Raw genomic sequence first — 18,189 nt, forward strand, 5'->3', positions numbered from 1 at the left:
TCCGACGAATAGAAAACTTGGCCTACCGATATGTTAGCGTACCAGAAAAGGTCCCTAATAAAAAAAGGTAAAAAAAATCATCAGAATAAATAAATTTTAAAGTACCACGGGCAAGGAATATCTAAGTAGGAAAATATTTTTTTTTTTTGGAAGAAAAAAGCAAAAGGAGAAAGATGAACTAAAGGGGAACCATAGGGAGCAAAAAAAATGTTTATTATTGTTCACATTTTCAACTAAAACGATGGCGTTTTGGTTGAAAAATACGTACCATAAGTTTTAATTACCGTGTTATTAAGCATATAAAATTTGAATACAAAATCTTAAAAAGAGAAAAAATGAAAAGTGAAAAGTTTTAGAAGAAAAAAAAAGGGGCAAAAAAAGAACTAAAATGAAGAAATAAATGATTTTTAAGGCAAAGGTGACCAAAATGAAAAAAAAAAAAAAAGCTTCAGGGTAATTTTTTTTTAAAAAAAAAGTCAAAATGGACCAAAATAAAGAAATATAGGACCAAAGTGAAAAAGAAATAAAATTTTTGGAAGAAAAACGAGAAAAATAAAGTCTTAAGGGAAAATATAAATAAAGTAAAAAAAAAACCACAAAAATAAATAAGTTTTAGAATATCACTAAAAAGAGAAGAAAAAAAATGAGAAAAAATAAGTTTTAGAATATCAATTAATATAGTATGTAAGTTGTCATTTTTTATTAATGAATGTTTAAAATATTATCACGTCAATTAATAAAAAAATTATATTTATTAATAAAAATATGGTGACATTAATTGATATATAAAAATTAAAATTTTTATTAGTGTCCCTAACATTTTCCATAATCAAGGGCATTATGGGAAAATTAAAAAAAATAGTAAACAATAACCTTTCCAAGACTCCAGGTCGTATCCAGGCTATACCTTATTTTGGGGGCTGAGTTGGCACGACAATCGATCACTGGGCTCTCTTCTCTGTCCACGACAAAATAAGAGCTCCATATAAGAAACTTCCTCTCTCTCTCTCTCTCTCTCTCTCTCTCCGAATTCTTGAAAGCTTCCTTAATCCCAAATTGGAAGTCCTTAGGTTTTCGATTTTTTCTCTTTTTTTTATTTTTTTTATTTTTCGTAACCCCCAATTTCATCCATGGCTTCTCGTAGGCGTATGCTCCTTAAGGTCATTATCCTCGGCGACAGTGGGTAAGCAAATTTAGAAACGTTTCTCGTCGTTTCTGTTTGGTTTCCGAGAAAAAAGAATGGAAATTGAACAATTCCTCACTTTTTGTTCTCTTTTGGCAGGGTGGGGAAGACATCGCTGATGAATCAGTACCCTCTTACAACCTAAAAAATCGTTCATTTTTTCAATTGAATTTTGGTTTTTTTAAAACGGTTTGACGATGAACAATTGTTAATTTTGGTTTATTAGGTATGTGAATCGTAAGTTTAGTAATCAGTACAAAGCGACAATTGGAGCTGATTTTCTAACAAAGGAGGTTCAGTTTGAAGATAGGCTCTTCACATTGCAGGTGCGGTTGCTGTGATCATCATTATGTCTCTCTCTTGAAAGCATATTTTAGAAATTTTTCAACGAAAAGAAAAAGATAAATATAAGAGCAATCATGATCTGGTAACTTCCAGAAAGACGGAATTGCAGCATATTCCATTTGTTAGTGTCATAAAGTCGCTGTCTGTGGTAGTTTCAATTTGATCTTATATCTGTTGTACTATTAAAGGTTATTAGGATGTTCTCAATGCCTTGGGAGACTGCTAAAGTCGAAAATTCTAGTTTCAGTTTCCTCCGAGACGATGTTTTCGGAAATGAAACCGTGTAAAATTTGTATTGACGTTGATTGTTGTGGGGTTCTGGTTTTGATTAAAAAAGTTCTCAATTTTTTTTTTTTAAATTGTTCTTGTGATTTGGTCCTTTATCTGCTAACTTTATGAAATAGTGACTAATATGTGACGCGTTTGGATACTTTTAGCAAAGGAAAATGAGGGAAATCTTTTTAATATCATTAGATAAATTATAATTGTTAAAAAAAAAAGACGCTTCAGAATTAATGCATTGATTGATTTTTTCAATGTGAAGAAGCTTTTCAGAACAAAAAAGTTTTCGATTGGTGGAGAATAGGTAGTTATATCACATGAAGTTTGCTCATTTTGAACACCTTCTGATCTTTTGTAGATTTGGGATACTGCTGGACAAGAAAGGTTTCAAAGTCTTGGTGTGGCTTTCTATCGTGGTGCAGATTGCTGCGTTCTTGTATATGATGTGAATGTAATGAAATCGTTTGAGAATCTCAACAACTGGCGGGAGGAGTTTCTGATTCAGGTAGTGCCCTAAATTTGGAAATATTATGCAAATATATGGCCGCTGACTGAAAGTGACATTCTGTGCAATCGATGTTCAGGCTAGTCCATCTGACCCTGAGAACTTTCCATTTGTCGTGTTGGGAAACAAGGTAGATGTTGATGGAGGAAACAGCCGGGTGGTAAGTTATCTCTTCTTCTTATGCATTTCTGCCTTGCCATAATTCTCCCAAGTGTTTGTTCTTATGAAAATTGAAAATAAATAATAATAGTAATAATAAAATCTGTTTTGCTATTTTGGGATTTATGTCCAGATGTTCTTTCCTAAAGCATATTTATGATTCTTTTACCTCTGTTGTAGGTTTCTGAGAAGAAGGCAAAGGCATGGTGTGCTTCTAAGGGAAACATACCATACTTTGAAACATCCGCAAAAGAAGGGTTCAATGTTGATGCTGCTTTTGAATGTATAGCCAAAAATGCACTCAAGAATGAACCTGAAGAAGAAATGTAAGTACTCTTTATGACTCTAATTAGTGTTAGTTAACTTAATTGCAATTTAGTATCCCAAATGCAAAGGAGGGTTATAGGCAGCTCAAGGTATACTAATAGCTAGACGAGAAAAGGACGAATTACACGGTTGCCTCCTGAACTATAGGCCTTGTCACAAAATGCCCTCCTGAACTTTAATTTAGCTTTTCTTCCCCTAAACTTTAGTAACTCTTGCAAAATTCCTCCTTCGTTAAATTTTTGTTGGCGGCCATTTATGAACACCTAAAGCTCCCTAGGTCAAGCAAATTAAGGAGAAAGTTAGGTATGGTAAAAAAAATGATAACTCCTTTTGTGTAATTGCACTTTCATGTAACTGCATGAGGAGGAGCTAATAGAGTAATTGCTTACTAAATTATTCAACCGAAACTCATTATTTGTGCAATACATGTTATTTATGTTAAAAATCTTAACATAAAGAGTTCTTTTGTTAATTTTTGCATTTTACTTGATATTTTCCATCAAGAATTTAACAAAGGGGAGAAATTTGCAAGAACTACTAAAATTTGGGGAGAAAAGCTAAAATTAAAGTTTGGAGGCATTTTGTGATAATGCCTATAGTTTGGGGGGCAACTAGGAAAAAACAAATAGGACTGCAGAATGTAAATCTGTAATTCGTCATGATATATAAAACATATGTGTGTGTGTGTGTATATATATATATATATATATATATATATATTTGTTATGCATAACAATTTGCGTGGATTGGAGTCTAAGAATAGCATTATATAGCAGTCGTTTAGTTTTATCAAATTTTTACCTAAGTTAACTGTAGTCTACGATACCCTGTTTAAGCTAGCATAAACTTTGCCCTCAATTAAACCTTTTTTTTTTCCATGAACTTGTTCATTTGGAGTACTAATTCATTGTTTTTTTTTTTTTTTTTAATTTTTCGTACGTTGGTTTCTGAAAGATACCTTCCTGACACAATTGACGTTGCGGGAGGGGGGCGGCAGCAAAGATCTACCGGTTGTGAATGTTGAGTTCTTAAATATGCTTTGTTCGTCAGTTTAATACAAATCTGTCGTTATCATTTGGTGATTATTATTATTATATTTCAGTTCTTTCAACAAAGAGTAAATTATCTTAGGGGAGGTTATGAAGTTCTATTTGTATCATAAGTGGATCAGAAAAGGCAATTTGTCTATTATTGTATTGCGGTTTCTCTTTGTTGATATTTCTTTGTGGTTCTACTTTTTCTTTTTTGGTGTTATATCTAGACATGTTATTGAACTGGGATAATGATCGTTATGACTCGGTCATACGTATTGGAACCTGCCATATACGGTGGCAAAATCCCCTTACATGGTTCTTTTAATCCATGATTCTAACAATGGTAAAAATGGACTGTTTTTGTAGTTTAGACATTTGTTTCCCGGAAATTAACCCACTAAATATGGATGTGGTATACACAGTAAAAAAAAAAAGATTTTATGGGGCTGGGGAGCTCTCATATTCCTCAGTTCGTCAACCAACAAAGGGTGTCGTTTCGTTTGCAGCCTAAGTGGAGCTAAAGAAAAAAGTAAAACAGAAAAACTGAACATGCATGTGGCACGCACGTGCCCTGTGAGTTAGGGTTTAAGAATTCTGTGTACCACGTGTTAATGGGAGCCTGGAAACCTCTGGAAATACGACAGATTTTTTTCCTCTTTTCCTCTTTCCTTTTCTCAATTACTCTTTTCTGAGATTAGCAACCAAAAAAAAAAAAATCCCCGTTTCGAACCGTGCTAATTTTTTGACGTACTTTTATCTTAGCCAAACAATAGCCTTGCCTTGAGACACTGAAGTTGGTGCTCTGCTCCGTAGCTTCTTCGTTTTCTTTTCTAGGGTTCAAGTTGGGATTTTTCTTTCGAATCTCTTAGCTTTGCGTTGATTGGTTGATCAATGGAGGCGGCAGAGGAGCAAGGCCGTGGACTACTGCACCAGATCCTCCCTCCGCGCCTCGAGGACGCTGGCCTCGAGGACTGCGCCCTCCCTCCGGACTCAATCAAGGAGGCTTTCATCAAAGCCGCCACCGTCGTGAAATCACGTGCCGCCTCGATCTTATACTCCGACGAAGACGAGGATGCCGACGGCGATTGCGTCAAGGATCCATGGCCTGACGCGAAGGACCGGTCCGATGTTGTGGTCGGGGTGTCGCCGGAGGGCGAGGCTCCGGGACCTTGCGCTACCGAGAACGGTACCGGAGCGGCGGAGATCGGAGGGGATGATGTGGCTGTGGGAGGCGGCGATGAGTTGGAGGATAAAGTGGTGGTTGGGAGCGAGGATGAGAAGGGAGGGAAGGATTGCGTGGAAGGATTGCAGGGATTGGAGATCGGAGACGAGAAGAAGAAAAATGGCGGTGGCGATGAGGAGGATAAGGGTGAGGAAGATGAAGACAGACCTATCCTTGTTGGAGGTTATGTTTGAAACCCTAGAAACTCGTTTTTTAATCGAAAAATGTGTAATGCTTTCGTTTTGGTAATGCATATATATGAGGCTATGTTTTAACTTCCAACGACATGTAAAGTGAAATATCAATAAAGTTGTGTTTCAGTTAAAGAATTGAAGTTTTAAAACTTTTTTTTTTTTTTTTTGATCTTGGTCTACCATTTTGGATGCTAGGATCAATGTTGTTGAGAACCATTAGTGAAAGGATTTGATCTTAAATTATCTGTCGTTTTTGTTCTGAATTAAAAATGGAGAGCTTGTTTTGCTGGCCATCCCAGATTTTAAATTTATTCTCTTAATTAGGCCTAAATGTTGTGGGGATTCAATGGCATTAGCATATCTCATGATTGAGGTGTGATGAGCTTCATGGTAGTGGCGTGATCACTTTGTTTTTACCTGGTAATTCTGAGAAATTGGTTTCATTTGGCGAAACATTCGAACAATTTTAACGGTCTCATTAAAGAATGTGAATGAAGGAATTTGTTTCTTTGTAATAGCTCAGGTTGAGTTTGGTACTACTACTAGTGAAGGTATGAATTTGGTAGTGATACACAAGAATTAGAGTTTGTAAGCTGGGAGTTGTGCCATAGGTATTCTTTTTTACCATCATTGTTGAAACTTGAAAGAGATGGTGATAATGGTGAAGGCGTTGTCCATTATATATAAAGATTCGGCAGTCGTCCGATGCAGTCCATTTACCACTGCCTAAGAAATTTTGTTCCTTGGCACTTTTGATGGCATTTCACGTTTGCAATTCCCCTTGATCTAATATAGTTATATAAGCAAGTGATTCTCGAAATTTGATTTCTGCTTCTCTTAGTGATTGAAAAAGCTTGCGTCTACTTTTATAGTGAGACCATAATTGACAGACGGAGAAAACAGAGGTTAGCCACAGAATGCAATATGGATAAAAGCGAAAACCTCACCCGAGGTTAAATAGAACTTTATTTCGGTGTTCATGCTGTCGGTTCTCTTGATTCTGGAATGCTCGAGAATTATTGCTTGCCTTGTTAATGCAATATGAAATTATTATGTACCACTTTGGCCTATTACTAAAACTTTTAATGAGGACAATAGGAAACGTACAATCATTGATATCTTAGGTGCCATTTTGCTTGTTGGTCTCTGCCTCCTACGTAAACCAGTTTGTGAAGAAACTTTCAGTTGGTTGGTCCTAATTTGTAGTAGGACTGCATTATGTTGAAATTTTCTTTTGGCTTGAGTCTGCACTGCGCCCTTTGCCCAAATGGTGAAGAGCTGCAGATTACTGTTTGGCAAACCAAGACCACGCCAAGGGTCAACATTCTGGATGGTGTTTTCATGATAAAGACTTCTTTGTCGCCATTGCTAGAACTTCAATTTATTTTCCATTTCTGTCTAGTCCTGAAGGGCATTTAGTACGTCGGAGACAACACGGGTCCTCTAAGTGTCCATTGCGGCTTTAACGGATAGCGAAACGTCAGACTGATTTATTATGATGCAAGCGGCCCCAAGATGAGCAGGGACTAGCCTTACATCTGCAAGGATATGGTTTCCTACGGTTATGGTTTCGGATGGCTGTGGTTTCTACTTGTATGTGGGAAGTACTTTATGAAGAATCTCTTCTGGAGTCTCTACAGTTTTTATTGTACTTCAGCACTTCCCCACAGGTGGATTTGGTCCAAAACAACATTTGGAAGTTCTGTTGAGATGGAGGGAGATTATTATTATTACTTTTTTTTAGGAAAATTTACACATTACCATAATCTTTTTAGTCATGTTGAAATATAACAGAAAATCTAGAATATTTTACAATTAACAAAAATTAAAATCATTAATATGATTACTACGTAATTCTGTACGATATAAAGCATGATAGTTATTCCTTCTGATGTGTGATATTTAAGTATTCAAAATTACGCTTTCTCTTGGCCTATTAAATGAACTGTGGAACAGAATCTTGTTTTCCTTCTTAGTGACGACTACTTGCTTTCAGCCATGCTTTTCGGTTACAGTGCTCATGGGTCTTCAAGTCAAAAAACAGCTTAACAAAAAAAAATATAAATATATAAATAAATAAATAAAAATATAGTAACGTCAATCAACATATTACAACAACATGCCAATTAACAAAGTTTTGTCTTCTTTTCCCTTTCTTTTTCAGTCCACTGTTTCCTAATTCCTCTCCATAAAAAAAATCTTCATATAATGTGAACCGAATCTGGTATGGTAGGTGTACGGTAATACCATAAAATGTATAAAACTTTTAGCTATAGTACTGTATTGATTGATATCTTTTGTATTATTTTAAAGGTAGAAGTTTTACTTGTTCCTGACTTCTTGGTTTAGATTAAAGAAGACGTCTTATGTAATAGTTGAACTTGGAACTTGGAAGAGAATTCTTTTGTTACCTTAACTAACAAAAGCCGAACCATATGATTCATGCGGTCTCTTTTGTTTGGATGTCACATAATTTCCTTTTCTAACTAAAAAGCTAGTTATTCCTAGTTTCGGTTGTTGTCTTGAAAGTATGATTAATTTAGTAATAAATTACTCAAATCAGGGATTTGTTTTCTGACTAAGAAAGCCTTCCTATGGATTTTCTTAAATATTTTATGTATTTGGTTGAAGAGTCAACTTAGGCCTTTTGGCTCTTGGTTTCCATAACTAATATAACGATTTGATAGTACTTCTCTGAATTTATTTTTAATTCTTTCCTTTCTTTGAGGAAATATCAACATGTCTTCTTTTTCTTGCATTTAGCCATTCACTAATGAAAACACGTTCTTTTTGAGTAAATTGGGAAACAGAATTTAAAAGCTTGGTAATATGAGCAAGAGTCAAATGACATTACCTAACGAGGTGGCAATATTAGACTTGCTTTGAAAAGTGCCCTTTCTTAATTTCTTGATGAACAGACAAGTATCCAAAATTAATTCCGTGTAATATGCTTTCTTCTTTCAACTCTAGGAATTGATGAATCCTTGTCGAAGGAATCGACCCCTAATATTAAGTGACAATCAATTGTAAGTAATATTTAGTTAACGATCAATTTATAATTAGTTAGTTTATATTTTCAGCCAAAAACGATGATAATAATAATAAGTGTCTGTTTTGCATTTTTCAATCTGGTGTGATTTTGATCAGATCTAATTATTGAAAAACATGGAATACAAAAAAAGAGAGAACACTGGAGAAAAACCCCAATAATAATAATAAGAGTATTTTTCTAATAGTGATAATAGTGCCTAAGACCTCTTGGTCTAGTGACACTGAAGTGTTTGGATAGGGTAGGGTTTAGATGGAGGTTTTGCGAATTCAATCCTATGTTGTATAAGAAAAAATAGTAATAATAGTGACGATGACAATGATGATGATATTTGATGCATGCAGTATTATCATCATGTAATTTTTCTTTTTCTTTTTTTTTAACTGAAAAAGGATAAAATTGTGGCTTTCATTAAATATTTAAGATTACAATTTTAAAAGAGCTCAATAGATTAAAATAACTTTCTAATTTTCTAATAATTAATAATTAATAAAAAATGTTAGAATAAAGTTTATAATATCAAAATAAAACTCTTGTACAAATTTCAAAACTATTCAGTAGAGTTTCTTTGACTGTAATTAATTTGGACTGTAATTAATTGTTCATAAAAACTTTGTTAGATTTATCCCAACACTTTGAAAAGTAACTTTTGAGTCAAAAATCCAAAAGCTCCTTTTTATATTCCAGTGGATCACTAAGGAGTTGTTTGGTTGGGAGATTTATACTCCGATTCGAATTATGGTTTATAGCACGTAAATCGAAAATGATTCTTATCTCATGATTCTAATCCATGAACCAAACGTTTCCTAAGACAAAACTATTGGTTAACAATCAAAGTAATGAAGTTAATGATTTAATTCTATCTGATAGAAATCAACTGGTAGAATAATGGCATTTTAAAAGGTGGCATCAAACCTTTTCCGTTAATGCATGCCACTTTTTTCTTCTTCTTCTTCTTCTTCTTCTTCTTCTTTAATTCTATCTGATAGAAATCAACTGGTAGAATAATGGCATTTTAAAAGGTGGCATCAAACCTTTTCCGTTAATGCATGTCACTTTCTTCTTCTTCTTCTTCTTCTTCTTCTTCTTTCTTTTTTAATAATAAAATTGGCTTCTTCCGTTAATGCATGCTAGAATAATGGCATTTTAAAAGGTGGCATCAAACCTTTTCCGTTAATGCATGCCACTTTCTTCTTCTTCTTCTTCTTCTTCTTCTTCTTCTTCTTCTTCTTCTTCTTCTTCTTCTTCTTCTTCTTCTTCTTCTTCTTCTTCTTCTTCTTTCTTTTTTAATAATAAAATTGGCTTCTTCCGTTAATGCATGCTAGAATAATGGCATTTTAAAAGGTGGCATCAAACCTTTTCCGTTAATGCATGCCACTTTCTTCTTCTTCTTCTTCTTCTTCTTCTTCTTCTTCTTCTTTTAATAATAAAATTGGCTTCTTCCGTTAATGCATGCTAGAATAATGGCATTTTAAAAGGTGGCATCAAACCTTTTCCGTTAATGCATGCCACTTTCTTCTTCTTCTTCTTCTTCTTCTTCTTCTTCTTCTTCTTCTTCTTCTTTCTTTTTTAATAATAAAATTGGCTTCTTCTTTCTTTTTTAATAATAAAATTGGCTAATGCGTTAATGCACGATTTTAGTTTTAATAATAAAATTGGCTAATGCGTTAATGCACGATTTTAGTTGAACAATTGTTTTACTGCTAGATTTTGGTGATACTTTTGAAAGATGCCAGTAGAGTAGACTACTTGCGTTGCATCTTTTTAATACAGATATTGTTAATAAATCAATTGCCATGGACTATGGCTCCTTTTTTTTTAATGGATTTTGTAATTAATATAAGTGGTGTAAACACTATAAGACAAAATTCAACCGTTTAAGGTGCGCCACTTTGGGCGTAATAGTACTGAAAAACGTGTTATTATGTTGTAAAGAAATTTTAAAAAATCAGCTCATATAATATAAAAAATATAGGAGAAAGGTTCTATTAATCGTCAAAGAAAATCAACTCATATATAGAAGGAATTGATCCACAACTCGATATCCGCGTGATTATTATTTAGTTTTTTTTTTTTTTTTTTTTAGTGAAAAAAAAGAAAACAGTTACTGAATTAAATCTCGTCAACATCTAGTTGTGGGCTTGGTATCCTCGAGATTTTATTCAGTTGATGAACACACTCCAATTCTTATACAACGTGCTTCACATGGCATTGCCGAATGAATACATGTTTACGTGTGTGTGTATAAATATATATATAGACATATAATATATCCTTGATAATAACATTCTTTCCTTTATTGAAATAAACTTTATTTTTTAATTTTATTACGTCAAATATTACAAATAATATAATGGAGAAAGTTTATTGGTTTGGGTATGTATGAAATCACGATTCTTTTTTCAAGTCTGCTCTTTCACAACGTACACAACACACATGGTTGTGGAAGTCATGCAAATAAATATTAATAAATAATATGCAAAGTAGATATTGTAGCGTGCTTAATAATCAAATATTATAATTCTATTCCTCTAAAAAATTGTCTCAACTTTGAAAATCGATTCCCCAAAAAAAATAAAAAATAAAAATAAATAAAAATAAAACTAACTAAAAATTGTCGACTAGAAATCTCTTGTATATGATTCTGTTTTACTTTCTGGAGTTGGGTTGGAAGAGTTATGATGTAACCTGACTTTTTTAGATTTTTTCCGTGTCTTTCAAAATGAAAAAGAAAAAAAGGAAAGAAAAGTTAGGTCTGTATATGACAATGAGAGCTATAGTCGGCTGGCTATGAAACAGAAAACACTATTTTATAACACTTTAGTTGCATTCATATGGTCAAAAAATTTTAAAAACAAATTAAAAAAGATGGTAAATAAGAATTGGGGTGGTGCCCGGTGACACAAAAGTACTTGTTTACAGGTTCAATTATGGAATGCCAAAGTAGGTTGTTTACATCACTTTTTAACCCCTTGTCGTTGAGGGAAACAAGTTTAGTTTTTTTTATTTGAGTTTTTAATTCGAATTGAGATGCGATTTTATGTGAGTATTTTTTACTGTAGTAAAAAAAATATAACTATTTCTGAGGGATTTTTACTGTAGCAAAACTCGAATCGGTGAAATAAACGTACCTTAATATCCACTTAAAGTTATTTATATTAATATAATACATTTGAACGAATAAGAAAATGGTAATGCATGTATTAATGTGTTTTAGGAGTGTGCTTTATTCTGGGAGAAAATTTTATAGCTAGTGGGATATATGCACAAAGTACTAGCATGATAGATAACTTTCATATTCTCCACTCATCCTCGTTTAGACTAATTAATGAGCCTATATTCTCCATTAACGGACACGAATTTGATTAGAAAGAATCATCTGGATAACAATTTAGGGAAATGTGTTTACTATTTGTAAGAATAAAAATAAATAATTAATAGTGTCCGCCCCCATGTATAAAGAATCTATTGAGACAAGCGAATTGGCTCATGCTTTCGTCTACTAGCAATCAGGACCGCTCAAGTCAAGCAGGCCCAGTCCATATTTGGAGGGCCCAACTGAGAGAACACTCATCGGTCATTCTCTTGCCGTCATGTGCCCGCTACCACCGGTGGTAGTAACTTTCGTTTTTTTTTTTTTTTTTTTTTTATTTGTGAATCGAATTATATATATGAACGTCACTATCGGGAGAATACGACTATAGTGTCACGACCTGGAACAATGTCACGAACTTGCTTACTGTTTACAAGAATCTAATAAAGTTTGCTTTTATTTTTATTTTTATACAATCAATCTAGATCAAGGTTCTCAAAGACAGATAAGTAAAGGAAAGGAATACATCAAATTTTCTTAACAAATAATATGGACAAACTATATTTAAAATTTAATGGACTATATATCTTCTTTTTTTTTTTCTTTTTTTTTTATACATTTTTTGTAGTTATTTTGTTTTTTCTTCGTAGTACGTGATCACTTGTTTTTGTGAAAGCGGAATATTCGTAGATTTAAGTGCTTCATATTCATTAAAAAATACGGTTGTATAGGCACAAGATTGGGAAAACAAAAAAACAAAAAAAACAAGTGCAAATGATACAGAGAAATTTCAAGAACGTGGGATAGGAATCATAAAGAAGCAATGAGTTAAAAAGAAGGGGTAAACGAATAGAAGAGAGCTCTAGAGGGGTTAATTTAGTTACCTTTCATTTCTTTTTCTTTTTCTTTTTTCCTTTCCTTTCCTTTTTTTTTTTTTTTTTTTTTTTTTTTTTTTTTTTTTTTTTTCTTTTCTCTTCCTGACTACCTTTATATTTTTCGTTCATTTCATACAATCAAAATATAAGCCGTGTGAAAAAAAGCCCGGACCTTTTTATTTATATTTATATTTATATTTTTTTATGTACAGCCACACTAGGCTGTCCCAATCGGCAGTGGAAGTTTGTCCAAATCGACAGTGAAAGTTTCTCAATCCTTTTCTCTTCCTGACTACCTTTATATTTTTCGTTCATAAAGGACAATCAAAATATAAGCCGTGTGAAAAAAAGCCCGGACCTTTTTATTTATATTTATATTTATATTTTTTTATGTACAGCCACACTAGGCTGTCCCAATCGGCAGTGGAAGTTTGTCCAAATCGACAGTGAAAGTTTCTCAATCAACAATATGGTAGAATTATGTTTACTCCGAGTTAACTCAACTCGACTCGGTCACGATCATATGAATATCTCATGCACTGTACTTATTTTTCAACGTTGTTTTACCAAAAAAAAAAAGAAAAAAAAAAAAAAAAGGAAAGGCCTTGATCTTGGCCTCTTGGTGTGATTTAAAACCAAGTCCTTTTTGAATTAACCACACCTTTTCAACTCAGAAAGATATAGAGATAAGAGAGATATAACTTCTTCTACACTCTGTGTTGTGTTGCAACTTATTATATATATATATATATATATATATGGATAAAACAGAGGGTTTTCTTCAAGTCTGAGCCTTTTTATAGGCTTTTCTTTTCATTAGAACTATTTCAGCTTTGGGTTTTGTATTGTCGTACGCTCATATGGCTGGAATTGGACCCAAATGGGGCAACACGATGAGGTTGATTGGAATTGCTTTGGTTGGTTTTCTTTTGGTATTTTCAGTCCTTGTTTCCGCACAAGAAACTTCTCAACAAAAAACCTCAAGCGAAAAGAATTCCTCGCAATCCGTGGATCGATCAGGATATAAACATGTTTGGCCAGTGAGTTCAACCTTTCATTGTATATTATAATTGTTCTTTTGTTTGTATTTTTTATTATTTTCCCAAGTGATTCAAGGAGTGTTTTTGTAACTACACTTTACTTTTCTTCCCAGGAAAGTCAGCAGAAGAACGATTGAGCTAGGCCTGTACATTTATTTTAGTACAAAACTTTTCCTCCATAGAAATCCTAAACAAACACTCAACTTCAAGTTTTTTTTTTTCCCCCCTTCTCTTTTTACCTTGCTTTTCTCCGTTTTCCCATAAAAACAACAAATGGAAACGTACTCTTTAACCATGTTAGTGGGATCCGCAATCTAGTCAATAATACTAAACATATAATGGTTATCTTCGTAAATTACAAATTAAGACTTAAAAAGTTCTAACCAAATAAATTAATTGGGTTCTCAGGAGATGAAATTTGGGTGGAGAATTATAGTCGGAGGGATAATTGGATTCCTTGGAGCAGCATTTGGGAGTGTTGGAGGAGTTGGTGGCGGCGGGATTTTTGTGCCAATGCTCACTCTCGTTATGGGATTTGATGAGAAATCATCAACAGCTATATCAAAGTGTAAGTGGTTGATTTCCTCTTAACTTACTATTGTTTCCTCTTTTCCTTTTGGAGATTCCTTCTTGCCTTGCCTACTAAGGAATTGTGGGGTAGGGGTAAAAGTTACCGCATCATCAGTTTTTTTTATCAGATTCACACATGTTCAAGTTTAAAATATTCATAAACATGCATTGTCGATATGTGCCTGAAATCGCGTAACATATATGTGCATGAAAGCATGTAAATGTTGATTTTTTTTTTTTAAAATGTTTGTTTGATCAGGTATGGTTGCGGCTGGTGCAGCGTCGACGGTTTTCTACAACTTGAGGCAAAGGCACCCAACACTTGATTTGCCCATCATAGATTATGACTTGACACTCCTGTTTCAACCCATGTTGATGCTTGGAATCAGTCTTGGAGTCGCTTGTAACGTGATTTTTGCAGACTGGATGATCATACTCTTGATGATTATTGTCTTCCTCGGTAATACAATCTTGCCTGATAAATTTCAACTGTTTTTTTTTTTTTTTTTTTTTTTTTTTTTTTTTTTTTGAGCCACTTTTTTTTTTTTTTTTTTTTTTTTTATATATCTTTCTGAGCAACTTCTTAGTATATTTATGTGGCCATATTATGGTAAATCTGCAGCCACATCGACAAAGTCGTTTTTGAAAGGCATTCAAACCTGGAAAAAGGAAACAATAGTGAAAAAGGTGGGTTTCTTATTTTTATTTTTATTTTTTTTGTGTGATTTGTTCTTCGTGAGCTAATTAAAATTGTTTAAACTAATCTTTTGTCTTATTTGGGTCATGTTTAATTCTCAGGAGGCTGCCTTACGCTTGCAAGCCAATGGTAAGTCAAAAAATTCTCGACGTCCTAACTCTCTCCGAATAATTAATATTAATATCATCTTTCAGGCTAATTATACAATTTTTTTGATCAGGTAACAATAACGAAGCGGTTGAATATAACAATAATCATACAGTAAATCAAAACAAGGATTGTAAGAGAAAAGAGGTAGAGAAAAACTTGAAGCCCGAATTCCTTTGTCTCATAGTATTGTATTTTATCGTACCTCATCTTATTTTGAGGGGACTTTGTGTCATTGTACTTTTGGGGACTCACTTCTTTAACTTTCACAGTTTTCTTTCTTAGACAACATTTATTGGAAGGAACTTGGACTCCTTGTTGCCGTTTGGATCACGGTACTTGGTCTCCAAATTGCTAAGGTGCTATTACAAGATAGCTTTGTGTGTGTGTGTCTATGTTTTTTATTTTTTTATTTTTTTATTTTTTTTTATTTTTTAAATATAGTTCGAGATTTCCTAATAGAAGATTAGAAGTTGGACTTGAGTTTATTTTAATAAGCTCCAATACCATGATACAAAATTAGACTTTCTAAGAGTTGTGGTTCCATCCTAAATTAAATGGGATGAAATTTAAATGATATTGAACTCGTACCTTTTACATAATGAATGTCGTTAAGGAAGTGGGACTAACAGGACTTACTATTCCATGCCACAGAATTACACCACAAAGTGTTCAGTCCTATATTGGCTACTAAACTTCTTGCAGGTACTTTAGTTTCCACTTATATAATGGTCACAGTTTACTATTGAAATGAGATCTAGATCTTCATTTTAACAAAAATTCAGTTTTTAGATTCCGGTGACCGTCGGAGTAACCGCTTACGAAGCGGTTGGCCTGTACAAAGGACGGAAAGTGATAGCATCCAAAGGAGTAGTGGCCACGGTGTGGAGTGTGCGCAGGCTACTTATTTGTTGTGCCTTTGGAATGCTAGCGGGAATGGTTGGTGGATTGCTTGGCCTTGGTGGGGGATTCATAATGGGACCTCTTTTTCTTGAGCTAGGAGTCCCTCCTCAGGTACATTTATATTATAGTCGTTTATGTTAAATCCGTTTTTCACAATAAATAAATAGGCATAGGAAGTTGGTATCGCGGTTCGGTAACCACCTATATTTATGGAGTCACACTCAAACAGTGAACAATCCACTAAGTATTAATGATTATAATCACTAATCGGATTTATACACTCAAAGACTCCCTTTTCAACAATGTCGCCGTCGTGTCAAATCTACTTGATGACCTTGTCCATTGAGTACTACTCGTCTTCAAAAACTGCACGCCGAAATCCCTTTGTCTGGCAGGTCACTCTCTCCCGAAAGTTTTAAATTCTTCTCCCAAAGAATGATAAACTGTTGAACTCCCTTCAACATTGCAAACATCTTCTCCTGAAGACTACTACTTCTTCTCTTGAAGAATGATAATGAAAACTACTCAAAACATTATGTGTGAAACCCAGGAAGCCCACAGAATGAATCATCTTGAGTTCTATTTATAGAACTTCTATTTCTTATCTTCACGTTGACACAATCTAAGTCAAATTTAAATTATCTTCATAATTATATCAACGCTTACTCAAAATTCAAATTGTTGCACAATCTGTTCCACGACTTGTTGCAACATTATCTGATCTTGAATTTAAAATATGAACTTAACAATTTTGCTCTGATGACCTCTGCTCTATCTTCACACACGTCTTTGGTATATTATGTTTTATAAAAAAATGCACAACCTGAAACTTTTATCTTGCTTAGACCAAATCTTATTTTTAATTGAATTTTAATTCAATTCAATTTAAACTAGGATTATCTCATCAAATTTTCTTTAAAATTTTGACTTCGTATTTTTATCTTTTTTGCAACTTATCTTCTCTAGAACTCATCACTTTATCTTGAAATTTAAATGTTTTGACTAGATAAACTTGCTCAACACGTCATCATCTTCTGAAACCTATTTTTTGAATTTTCTTAAAAAGCCGTGGTAAAAAATTGCCAACTAAAATCCTAATAGTTTATTATATTTGTATTGCATTTCCCTTTATCTTAGCTTATCGATTTAGTTAGTTTTACTTTTTTTTTAATATGTCGATCATATTATCTACTAGTTATTTCGTTATCGTTTTAAGAATGGTTTGTAAATACCGCTACTACCTCTTCCAATTTGGGACTTTTCCCTTTGACTATGGATTTGGCATGATCTTTCCTATTCCGCTACATCAGGAAAACTTTTTGGAAAAAAAAAAAAAAAAAAAAAAAAAATATATATATATATTGGAAAAGTAAAAAATAAGCCTGGTCTCTTTCATGTAGGTTTCAAGTGCCACGGCAACCCTTGTTATGGTATTTTCTTCATCCAATGCGGTCGTAGAATATTATCTCCTAAAACGATTTCCAGTTCCTTATGGTAATTTTCTTATCAACTTCTCCTGAAAAAAGGGTATCTGAAAATTTATGCTTGTTCTTTCCATGTTTTTTTTTTTTTTTTTTTTTTTTCATTTTTTTTTTTTTTTACATATATTTTCATTTTCAAATTTTATTTTATAGCTGTCTACTTTGCTGGTGTGGCCGCCTTTTCTGCTATTGTGGGGCAACGTGTGGTAGGAAAAGTGATTAGTTTAATTGGAAGAGCATCTTTGATAATCTTCATTTTGTCCTCAATGATCTTCGTCAGTGCAATAACGCTAGGTATGTATAAAACATACAAACAATCGAATATATTAATAATTTAATCTCTTGCAATTTATTAATCTTTTTCTTTCTCAAACAATAATCATGGAGGTTTTTCCTTGGCCTTGAACAGGTGGGGTAGGCATAGCAAACGCGGTTGAAAAGATTCACAACCACGAATACATGGGATTTGAAAATATATGCAAATCCTAATATTGTGCTTAACGTCTAATTCTCAGAGCTTTCCGATCTCCTCTCAGTCAAATATACATTGTTTAGCTAGTCCTCGTAAAAATGGACTACTGATAGTCTTTTATTTTTCATCTATTAGATTTGTATTAAAATCTGACTGTTTTGGATATTTTTTTAATCTAATATAATTTTGATTAGATTCAATGATTAAAAACTGTGACTACTAGTAGAGCGAACTACTGAACAAACTCTCAATGAATATTGGATTCTTTTTTCTTTTTTTTTTACGAGTACTTAATTCTTCTAATTGAGTAACAAATTGTTGTGACACTCGCCCTGTTATGCCAAATTCCCTTGAGAAAAAAGATTCTTTTTTTTTAATATGCTCTGTTAAA

The 18,189-nt window shown here is 33.3% G+C and overlaps 3 protein-coding genes across 3 annotated transcripts; all 3 read left to right on the forward strand.

The window, feature by feature from the left end:
- Positions 1–913: 913 nt before the first annotated feature.
- On the forward strand, positions 914–4,017 carry LOC21408868 (ras-related protein Rab7). The gene is made up of 7 exons (XM_024166702.1): positions 914–1,183; positions 1,283–1,309; positions 1,410–1,509; positions 2,169–2,315; positions 2,395–2,475; positions 2,655–2,800; positions 3,756–4,017. The coding sequence occupies exons 1-7, from the start codon at positions 1,131–1,133 to the stop codon at positions 3,823–3,825; spliced, it is 624 nt and encodes a 207-aa protein (XP_024022470.1). The 5' UTR covers positions 914–1,130; the 3' UTR covers positions 3,826–4,017.
- A 516-nt stretch (positions 4,018–4,533) lies between these two features.
- LOC21408869 lies at positions 4,534–5,400 on the forward strand. Its single transcript, XM_010099770.2, has one exon. The coding sequence runs from the start codon at positions 4,727–4,729 to the stop codon at positions 5,249–5,251; it is 525 nt and encodes a 174-aa protein (XP_010098072.1). The 5' UTR covers positions 4,534–4,726; the 3' UTR covers positions 5,252–5,400.
- Positions 5,401–13,171: 7,771 nt separating this feature from the next.
- On the forward strand, positions 13,172–17,902 carry LOC21408870 (sulfite exporter TauE/SafE family protein 3). The gene is made up of 11 exons (XM_024166779.1): positions 13,172–13,528; positions 13,937–14,096; positions 14,358–14,558; positions 14,721–14,785; positions 14,897–14,924; positions 15,016–15,089; positions 15,597–15,647; positions 15,735–15,956; positions 17,246–17,339; positions 17,480–17,620; positions 17,736–17,902. Exons 1-11 carry the CDS (start codon positions 13,349–13,351, stop codon positions 17,813–17,815), a joined length of 1,296 nt encoding a protein of 431 aa, XP_024022547.1. The 5' UTR covers positions 13,172–13,348; the 3' UTR covers positions 17,816–17,902.
- The last annotated feature ends 287 nt before the right edge of the window (positions 17,903–18,189 follow it).

This window comes from Morus notabilis, unplaced genomic scaffold (genome assembly GCF_000414095.1).
Source record: "Morus notabilis unplaced genomic scaffold, ASM41409v2 Scaffold307, whole genome shotgun sequence".
Classification (NCBI taxonomy): Eukaryota; Viridiplantae; Streptophyta; class Magnoliopsida; order Rosales; family Moraceae; genus Morus; species Morus notabilis.